Genomic DNA, 11,249 nt, shown 5'->3' on the forward strand with positions numbered 1-11,249 from the left:
TGCATTTGAATCCTTGTGAGGTTTTGACATAATTGGCTTTTGATTTTGGACTTGTTTGATTTCTTTGATATGTTGACCTGTTATGTCTTCTTCTTGTATTTTGCTTTGGTATTCCATGTTTCTATGATCTTCAGTTATTTCGAATGTCTATATTTATGTTCCTTCGATCTTACGCCTCTGCGCTCTAGTTAAAATGAACATACACATATGTTAAACTTTTTGCAGGGATTCGATTGTCTAAAAGGTGTTTCGATAAGTGACCAACTGTCAATGTAGATATGATAGAGTGATATGACACGAAAAGATAATTCAAATATTTATAGATTTATAAGTTTTTCGATCTCAGTTTGGAGTACAATGATGATGATTTTGATAAAACCAAGTCCAATAAGAACGATATATCCTACGATGTGGGACAAGGTTATCCTGATCAAACGTTTTAGTTTCATGATAGAGGATGATAGATCTTGATGAGAAACTATGTTTTGCGTGATCACTTTATCAAAGAGGGTGATAATGCACTTTGAGATGTTAGATCTTGAACTTGTTGAAGGTGAATACTTGAAAATCTTGGGGTGTCTAGTTCTAAAATCCGATTTGACAAAAGATAACTTGACCGAGCAAACCAAGAAGACAACCTAAGCACAAAATGACAGATATCAGGTGTATATGCTCACTGTAAATTGACCAAGAAAACATGACAGATCTGGAAAAGACATGCAATAAGACAACTCTGGCTCGATAGAGACAAAAATTCGTACGACAATTTATACAGTCCCAGACGATAATTCATATAGACCCATACAAAAAAGGCATAATCTTGTACGACACTTCCCACAGAACCATATGACAATTGATAACACAAAATCTTCTATTGATCTGACTCGTACGACAATTAACATAGAACATGACGATAAACTAGCTTTCTCGTACGACAAACTAGAAAACTCATATGACTGAGGACAAAGAAGAGACAAAATTTTGACTGACAGATTTTTGATCAATGATGTTTGATGTTTTGATTATGTTTTCCAGTTTTAGATGTCTGAGTTTCTAGTTCAGGGATGAAAACACAACAAACATGCGATATGATAAGTGACTTCAAGCACAACACGCTAAATCCTAAGGAAGTTGACTGAGAGAGAAAACCTTTGCTTGAAAACTTAGGTACACACCCAATAACTAATCACACTACGACTGCTAAGTCTCATGCAATGGATTCTCAATGCCGTATTAGCCAACTCCAAACTTTAATGGGGGCACGATATGGAAAGTGTCTTGGGAGAGTTACTATCTCTCTTGCACAAAGATTATCCCCCTTTCAGAGGTGAACTGGGTAACTTCTATCTTAGGGTTGGTAGTAAGGATTTCCATTTGGAATTACCCCTTGCAGTCGTGCAAGCATGATTGAGGCCTATAGCCCAACAAGGTACCGAAACAAGAAGTAGTCACACAAGAGTGATTGAGACCGCGAGGCCCTACTAAATGTCTGATATGAGAGATCTCAAAAGAGAAAACTCAAATAATCCCATCCTCTGAGAGTTTAATCCTGAGAGACCTATTTTTTAGAGTGAGTCGGAAAGCTTAGGTCTAGCTATACTCACTTGGGTCTTCCTCATAGGGTGATTACTTTTTCTCGCTGTGACAGGCCCACTAAAGGTATTCAAATCTCAAACATAGAAGCGCTTCAAGGGTCAGGATTTCTGATTGTCCATACGAACAAGAGCATACTCTCCTACCTTTTAGACAACTTCTCAAGCATAGAAAACAAGGTTGTTCATTAACCAATAACAAATTTAAGTGTGCCTAGAAAAATTTAAGAAGACACAAAGTTTGGTTGGGCTTCCTTTAGGCAACCTGCAAAACAAATACATTAGTAATCATGTTGTTTTGATGAATTGAATTTCTTTGGCAAGCGTAATCTTCGACAATCGTCCTGCAAAAACCAGTTAGGCTGCTAGAAAACTCAAAATCAGGCAAGGGTTAGCATTAGTAATAGCCAAATTGAAGCACACAAACCCTTAAAATGCAAACTGTTTTAAAAACCCAGAAGCAGAAAATTGTACAAGTATCTTCATCTGATAGTACGAGTATTCCCACATACCCGTACGAGTGCACAAAGAAATTCGTATGGTTCTGTAAAGGTAATCGTACAAGATTTTGAAACAAGCCCGACTAGAAACCCGTGAGATGAATGATTTGATGATGAGAGAGGCCAAAAATGAGATTTCTGGCTCCACGGTGGGCGCCAAAATGTCGTGAGTGTGAAGTAGGGTACTTGCAGCTGCAACACAAACACTCAATAGATCATTACAAGCATGTTTAGAAAATTTAAATCAAATGAAAGATAAACCATGGCAAAGCGACTTATCGCCTCCTAAGAGATGCAAGTGTGAATTTTCTCTTAGATCTAGATGAGCAATCCCAGTGACTTGACTACACCAAGACAGAGGATTTAAAATGATATGATGTGCAATCTAGATGAATGCATGATTAAACTAGATTAATCCAAGAAGATAATTAGGCTAACGATATGCATGATTATGCTAAATGATGATTCCATTAAGCTAGATGAGAGATTGAATATGCTATATGATTAAACAATTCTGCTAGAGGTTGATCAAATTAAGCTAGATCTAAGATGCAATTGCATATAATAACAATGCTTAAATTATATGCAAGAAATGATATGCCTATAATAACAATAATTGAGATGAGATGAGATGGGATCCTTTGTGCTCCAAAATGGGGGATATTTATAAGGTTTCCAAGGCCAGGGGTGAGGTGGGGGGAATCAATGGTCAAGATTGAGTCTGAAGATATCAAGGGTCAAATTGGAGGAGGTTGGAGAAGAGGCTGGAGGGAAGGACACTTGTCATATCTTTGGTGACAAGTGTCAAGGAGCCTTTCTCACAAGAGGGCAAGTGTCCAAGGGAGGAGACATGTGGCATAAGTGCCATTTGTCTCAAGAGGAGAATATCCACCCCATAGGAGGTTAGGATAAGGAGGTTAGGATGTGCAAGATAGGATAGGGTTAGCTAAACCCAAGATTAGGTGGGATGGGTTAGGTTAGGGGGTGGTTAGGTTAGGTGGTTAGAAGTTAGGATCCATGTGGGAAATTTAAATTTAAAAATTCAAATAATAGGAAAAGGCTAATTAAATTTCAACAATTCATAAATTGATTTGTTTTAATTAATTAGGGGATTAGAAGAAATGAATTAGATGGGGGGAGGATTAATTAATCAAAGGGGACTATTGAAATGAACTTATTAAATAAATCCTTAGATTTATTAATCACCTTGTGAATGGGGAATTTAATCAAATTGCTAATGAATTCATTTAAATTGGGAAGGGGGATTAATTAAATAATTGCTTATTTAATTACTTATCTTCAGACCATTTTTAGGTGTATACAGATCCCTTCCCAATTACATTCATATATATTGTGACCTATAAAAATAAGTGACATAAAACAAGGCTCAAAAGAAGAGAACATGGACTATGAAGAGGCCATATGATGAGAAGCTACTGAATCTAGAAATCATCTCCCCATTCTAATACTTGTAGAACTGAAAAGAGCTTTTCATTTTTTTGTTCTAATGTAGAAACATAACTAGCATGACCTTTTTCCTCCTTAGTAAATTCTTGTTTTGATGAAGATGGAGATTCAATGAATGCCTTGTTGATCTTCTCAAGAAGACATGTGAGGTAGTTAACATGTTTCTTCATGCATTTATATTCAACATGACCAAGTTTCTTACAATAAGTAAATTTAACCTTCTCCTTCTAAGTTTTACCTTAATTTGAAGAAGGTTTAGTATCCACATTATAAGTAGACAAATATTTATGTAAATTATTCTCTCTTTGATTAATCTATTTCTTAGATTGCTTGTCATTTTCTTTCTAATGTTTAGTGCCTTGATTTGTAGCCAAGGCATGAGACTTAGAATATATATGAGTTCCCATTTGAACCAACTTGTCCTATTCTTTCTTATTTCATATGAAACACATAAAGAGAAGGCATTGTGTAGGTAGCTCCTAAGGAACTTTTAGTATCATTGAATGTAGAAAAAAAGATTGAATAAGCAAGAAAAAGTTAAGAGAGAATACTTAGGTATAATTATTTATCATATTTCTCAACTCCACATTGTTTCAATTGAAATATTATGACATTTAGTTTGGTGAATAAGTCTTGTATACTATCAAAAATTGAAGGATTTAAATAAATAATCTCATTCTCCAATTGATGACCTATTGATTTATCTTGTTTTTAATTAAGGAACAAACAAGTTTTGAGGGGACCCAAAACCCCATACAATAGGTTTTGAAGGGACCTAAAACCCTTAGATTTTACACGGATCCGAAACCCAAAGAAAGACAGTTGCACAAAGATACAATCATCAACAAACATCAACCCAACCACATCCTATAATCAAATACTTAACATTGAAGAACTAGTTGTAAGAAAGGAAGGTTGAAGCCACCATAAAAGACAACTCACATAGGGATTTACCAGGATCCCTCAACCATTACAATGGGTTTTAGCAAGGCTCCCATAACCTTAACCTTGAGAAGGTCCAACAAAGAGCTTTCCTTACCTGACTAACTCTCCACCTCAATAGGAGATAAAGGGAAGGGGTAAGAGAAAAAGACAACAATAGCTCCCTCACAGTCAAAAGACATGGCACCAACAACCCCCAAGAAACATGTCCCATCTTCTCTAACAAAAACCATTTCCACCTCAATAGAAGATAGCTCCACCTCGATAAGAAGATCCAAAGAAGACCAAAGATGCTAACACTAAAAAGCAAACCAACCTGACTAGGAACTCTCCACCTCAATAGAAGAAACCAAAGCCAAGAAAACATAAAGGGAAAATGAAGCTCCCTTGATGCAACAACACCAGGAAGAACCCACCTCCATAGGGCCTTTGAGCAGAGCCTAAGAAGCAAAGCCATGATAGTAAACCTCTCTGCGAAGAAGGAAATGGGTACCAAACTATGGATCCCAACAAAGAAAGCAAGGGGGTTAATGTGAAACCCCGAAAGAAACCCACCAATGAACAATGTTGAAAAGGGCAACATACTCTGACTGATCACACAGAACATGAGAACACCACACCATACAACACCTCGTGTGGAGGCAGAATGACAGAAGGAGGGTGAGAGACAGTAGATTGAAGACAACCAATCTTGAGCATGGATGAAATGCATCCAAGAGAGAAACGCCAACCCAGAACCCCAAACAAGACCACCCAAAACAAAGCGCATAGTGGAGTGAAGAAGCCAAAGAACAAGGAACATTCCAAAACCCCAACGTGGCACCATCTCAGCATCCATAAAAAACCTCGAACCAGATCTTAACACCATAAAATGACAAAAGAAAAGGATCCAAAGATAAAAGACCAAACAAAAATGTAGGAAACGAGAGTGATGTGCATCCACCCCCAAACATGGGACCAAAGGAAGTGTCGACATCGAGCAAAGGATCACCTAGGAAAAAGGAAAACCACCAAAAGAGAGGAGGCTAGCCAAACCTATTGACAAATGCACACTCCAATGAGAAATTGTAGGTGATTGAAGGTATTGTCATTGATGGCAACCTTACAATCATGTGATACCGGCAGGCAGACACAGGTACCGGCACCGACAGACTCTACACCAGCATATAGATCACCGGCACCAAAAAGATGGATCACCAACACCATGGCTGACAAGAATTTTGTTTAAATGTATTTTGTATTTAATTGTAAAATCTTTTGTAAGCCGACTTGGCGAATTGTAATATGACTCATATATGTATGAGATCATTGTAGATCATTTATGATAAGAGAGAAATAATGCGAAGTATGAAAAGAAGATAGCAGACCTAATGTGCGAATTATTGGGATAAGGGTTTATGTATATTGCAGAGCTTAAACTGGTACTGAATCTAGCATAGCAGATGCTGATCTGAAGCAGTACAAGACATTGGATTAGTATAATCCATTTTGTAAGTCAGTGTGACTTCCTTTTGTAATTGAGTAGTGAGTTCTAGGCACTTGGCCTTCCTGAATGTGCAGGCCCCTATTGTAAGCAGTAATATTCTCTTATTGGCCAGTAAGTGAATATTGTGGGTCACAAATCCCATCGAGGTTTTTCCCACACTGGGTTTCCTTGTTAAATATTGTGTTATGGTGTGTCTCTTATGTTGTGGTTGCTATTCTTATTTACTGCATTATTTTTGGTTTACCGGTACACAGTTTTGATATGCTTTTCATGTTATAGGTTAAGAAAATTATTATACCGGTCAGATACTGATTCACCCCCCCCCCCCCCCTCAGTATCTTTGAGAATCCTAACAAAACCCACCTCATCCGCTTTTCCATCATGATCCTCATTGTCTGCCTCCCTTGCAACATCTTCCTCGCCTGAAACCCTAACACCCAAACCGCTCTTGCTCATCGCTCTAGAGATATTATAATTGAGTAAAAAAGAATTAAAATAAAAAATAAAAAATAAAAAAATAAAAATATAATTGATTTATCTTGTTTACCAAAGAGTTTTTCCAATGTTTTTCGAACTTCATTTGGTGCAGACAAAGACTCAGCATGAAGAAAATATAGAGATATAAACATACACAAGGTTCCATATGTTTCATCACATTTATTAAATCATTTTGACTTTTTTGCATGAATTGTTGAGTAAGAGGCTTGCATTTAAGAGGTGAATCCTAACCCTAATAAGCAATAAATCACTCAAGCATCTAATCAAAATTAAGGGATAAGTGTCTTTGGTGATGTATCCTACCTTCATGAATCTATGTATTGCACTTCGAGATTATCAACATACGTTGGCTTAGTTTGGAGTTTCTGCTTCAAGCTCATGTACTAATACTTTTGGAGCTACATCTTCTTCTAGAGGGTCCAAGAAAAAAAAGTTCCTAATGTGACTACTATTCCTTAGATGACTGAGAAGAGTACACTTGGGACACAATGTAATCAGTTTTTTATAGAACTCTCTAATTCTTGTTTGAGTGTACTACAAAAATTTCTAAAGGACAACTTGGTTACCCTTCTAGAGATTAGACCACTCCTAGATAATAAGCCATATCCTAGTTGGTATGACTCATTAAAATTCTATTAATATCATCTTGTTGCAGGACATGACATAGAACGTTGTGTGTCTATGACATATTGTTCAAGACCGCATAGATAATGAGACTATCTAGGTTGATGATAAGAAACATAATTCTAACAAATATGTGGCCAATGCTAATAGCGAATTGCAAATTTAAGCATATTTGTTTCCTCCTCATTCTTCTAGTTCTATCATTACATCCTCTTCTCCTCCACCTAGTAATCATACATATGCGAATATGGTGACTATCACTCTTATCTCCCCTCCAACTCAGAAGGTCAAGATAATTGATATGTCTTTCACACCTAATGACTCAACATTTCATGAAGAGCTTTCTCCTCTATACACCCCTACTCAGATTAACGATAATGATATTATTGGAATTAAGGTTGATCTTGCTTGCAGAGTGAATGTGATCACATGGGTACCCTTTTCATCAATGGATTGCATAGGACGAGATTTGACAAGTCAAAGGCTGCCATTTGTATGCATGATGTCTTTCGGTTCCACCTTTGGGATCTATTTCTTTGTCGATCCTCATGAGACCTAAGTTTGTTTCTACAAAGTTTGTCGTGATTCCAGAGTCTTACTTGTTTAGAGTGAAGCTAAACATTCTTTGGCTAGTACCCATGGAAGTTGTTGCCTTTGTTGTCCACAAGTGTCTAAAGTTTTCTCATGATGGCATTATGCAGACTATCTAGGATGCTAGATATAAACCAATTGTGTCACATGAGAGCTTATCTTTGGATCATTTCTGCTTTGCTTTGGTTGAATCCATGCTACCCCATAGTGATCTATTATACAAGTCTTATTATAAATATAAGAAGAGGGAGTTAGCATCAATGTCAGTTCAACTTGCTTCTTCTCTAGCTCCTCCTTTATTTGCTCCTTCTTAGTCTGCTCCTATGAGGCAACATACTACGTCCTCTACTCTTCCTTCATTGAGAGTTAAGGACAAGCTCACTCCCTCAAATTGGACCCCTCATCAACCTAACAATCCACAACATCTAGTAGTGCTTCTTGTTCCTTTGATTGTGCCTTAATTTTGTCTCTTAAAATTATATGTGACTTTTTAAAAATGGATCCAATTTTTTTTAATAAAATATTGACAAGGTCTTTGTTTGAACATAAGTGCACCATTAAATATGAATCCACATCATGATTTTTTTATCGAGGTGTCCACAAAGAACTAAAAAGAGTTGAGATTGATAATTATCTATTTAGTCATGTTTTATTGGTGCGTCAATGTGACATCACATGATTTGTTATTTTTTAGATCAAATGAACATATTTCATTCTATTATTTGTTATTATAATCTTTATTAACTAAGAGCTTTAGATTCTTGCCATATAAATCGTGAAATCGATTCTCTCTTATATTAAAAATAAATAAAATTAAAATCACAGCTAATAGAACTTAAAAATTAGGCCCTTTCCTTTTAACTTGTAATTTATCAAAACTTGCCCTACACTCGGTGCAATCTCTAGATGGATAAGATAGTCTCGTCCACAAGGACAAAGATAACATCGCAGGGGGGATTTCCCCAAGCACATACACTACAGCTCTTAGGAAGGGCTAAATCGGTCCGCGAAGATGAAATTGATCAGAAATCAATGTTCACTCAGTCGTCCTCTTCATTATAGCCTAGTGTCCACTCAGACCAGATCTCATCTCCTGTCAATAAATTACAGATTTTGTGGAACACCACATCAAAACCCTAAACTCATTTGTACATCTCTTACATCAAACATCCAGAGAAAGATAAGAGGGAACATAGAAATAGATAAATGGGATGTTATTACCAATTTCACTGTCCACGCTCTGCAGGCTGAAGAAAGTGGAATAACAAGGGGAGAAGAAGAAACAGTTTGCAGAGTAAAGCTGCAAACATTAGATGGGTGCAGACTGGGCATAGGTATATATCCTGATTTTGAATACAATGCTGAAGGAGGAGGTGGGGATGGAGTTGGTGAGAATTTGAGTGATGGAAGAGTTGAGATTAGGTTTGATGTTGGGAGTCTCTACATTCCACCATTGACATATCAAACTACAAAGTTCTTGGGCCTTCCCCTGCCTCCAATTCTTAGCATAAGCATTCTTCCTCAAGCATTTCAAGGATTCATGGACCAAGATACAGGCAAGGTACACCCAATTCTATAATAATGATGATGGCAACAAACATGACTCTGGCATTCTTAAATGTAAAATTAGCTTCTTGGGCCTGTCAGAAGTTTATCATTCAGATGTACATGGTGCCTAGTCTTTAGCTTTAGTGGGTCAGTATATGATTAGGGTTATACTTTCTTAGGTTAGTGTTTTGGTTGCTTTTTTTAATCTAAAGGGCATTGAACACAGTACCATTTGGTTCTTTTTTTTAAGGTTTTTTTTAATGGATAAAGTTGTTTTAGCTATTTTATTAGGCTGAAATTTCTTGGATTAAGAGTCAAGAACAGATGGGTATCCATTTTGCCAAATATGTTCAGGACACAATCTCTGCCACGTCCTTCCTTTATGATGTAGGACACAATCCCTGCCTCATCCTTTATGATGTTGGAGCCTTGCATTCAACAAGAATTGATTCCTAATGATCCTTTATAATGTCAGAACTTTATACCATTTGCTTTTTAATTTTTGATATTATAAAAATATGATAATATGAACAATTTTATTTTCATAATTCTGCAATGGGCCAAAGCATGTTACGGATTGAAAAATCCAGCCACTGAAGATGAAATCTGAATTCATACAAAACATTTTCTCCAAAACAGTGCGTTTTTAATTAGCCCTGATGATATATGTTTTGGGTTCATTGGCAGGTGGAGTTAAACTTCAGGGCAAACTTCTGCTTCCAAATGCTGTCCCTATATAAACCTCCTCCACTGCAAGTAGAAACAGTTCTTACAACAGAAGAGGTTACCGGGAAAATGAGAAATGGGAAAGGGCAGAGATTGAATTCAGAAGGGTGTTGCAAGCTTGTTGGACTGGCTACTGTTGTTCCTATCAATGACTCTTTCCTTAATACATTTCTTAACCTTCCAACTGAATGCCTTGCTGATTTGTCTGCCAAAATTCTCCTGACCAGTACATTATAGCACACCCTATTCTCCAGGGTTCAGGCCCTAATGTGCAGGGATAAGACATTGCTTAAGTGAGAGTAGATCTCTTTTTCCAACAGTCTTGGTATCCCTCAGGCCCAGACTGTTACAAAAATGAGAGTAGTTATTACAATGCTTGAAAAAAAGAAAATCTGTATGATAGTAATCAAAGACACTCTATTTTGCCCATAGTCTTTTGGCTAAAAATATTTGCCCGTCCACCCATGTTAGTTGTAATTGATCATAAACATTTTCTAAAGTTCTCTTATAGTAAGAGAATTGGGTTATTATTGTGCTGTGCTTCCCAATTCAATTATGTAGAATTTATTTGTATAATGTTTTGGATCACACTCCATGTTTCATCATCAGAATTGGATAACTAATTATTTTGCTAAAAAATATTTAAAAATTCAATATTTGAATAGAATGTAGGGGAAGAGCACCAATAGTCGTCATAGCTAACTTCGCGCACCCACAGATCCTAAATGGTACATCGGATTTTGATTTTTTTTTACTGTTGTCTTCGTATGCGACTTAACTGCTTATAGCTATTAATCTGGCTTTTGGGTAGTAACGATGCACGTTGTGGAATCAATTATGCGCACAAAGGTAAAAAAGTACACATTTCAAAGTGTCGCATGATACCTAACTAAAGATGTTCGAGTAACCGTCAACTCAAAATTGCTAGTACTTGTTGACAAATGTCCCAATAGTGGTGCACAAATGTTCCAATAGTGGTACACAAATGAGACAAATGTTCCAATAGTTGCACAAATGGGCCAATTAATTACAAAAAATGATTGACTATTGGTACAAAACAAATTTATTAATGGTGTTTTCACTATGACGGCTATTTGGGGGTCAACATGACAATAAAGTGACGGTTATTGGAACTATGTTATCTATTGGTGCTCTTCCCCTAGCATAATGTCCCTGCAATGACAATAAAGGCTTTTAAACTCATTTCAAAGAGGCCAGATGATCTCTCTTTTTGTTGTATGATTTTTTTTAACTTGAACTTTTTTATTATACGAT

The 11,249-nt window shown here is 36.6% G+C and overlaps 1 protein-coding gene across 2 annotated transcripts; it reads left to right on the top strand.

The window, feature by feature from the left end:
* The first annotated feature begins 8,590 nt into the window (after positions 1 to 8,590).
* LOC131028842 (uncharacterized) lies at positions 8,591 to 10,579 on the top strand. 2 transcript variants are annotated; one of them, XM_057959211.2, is made up of 2 exons: positions 8,591 to 9,261; positions 9,936 to 10,579. In XM_057959211.2, the coding sequence occupies exons 1-2, from the start codon at positions 8,713 to 8,715 to the stop codon at positions 10,209 to 10,211; spliced, it is 825 nt and encodes a 274-aa protein (XP_057815194.2). In that variant the 5' UTR covers positions 8,591 to 8,712; the 3' UTR covers positions 10,212 to 10,579. The 2 variants fall into 2 exon arrangements, with proteins under 2 accessions (XP_057815194.2, XP_057815195.2); XM_057959212.2 differs by having other exon boundaries at positions 8,591 to 9,256; positions 9,936 to 10,127.
* The last annotated feature ends 670 nt before the right edge of the window (positions 10,580 to 11,249 follow it).

The sequence above is a fragment of the Cryptomeria japonica genome, chromosome 5, assembly GCF_030272615.1.
Source record: "Cryptomeria japonica chromosome 5, Sugi_1.0, whole genome shotgun sequence".
NCBI classification, from domain to species: domain Eukaryota; kingdom Viridiplantae; phylum Streptophyta; class Pinopsida; order Cupressales; family Cupressaceae; genus Cryptomeria; species Cryptomeria japonica.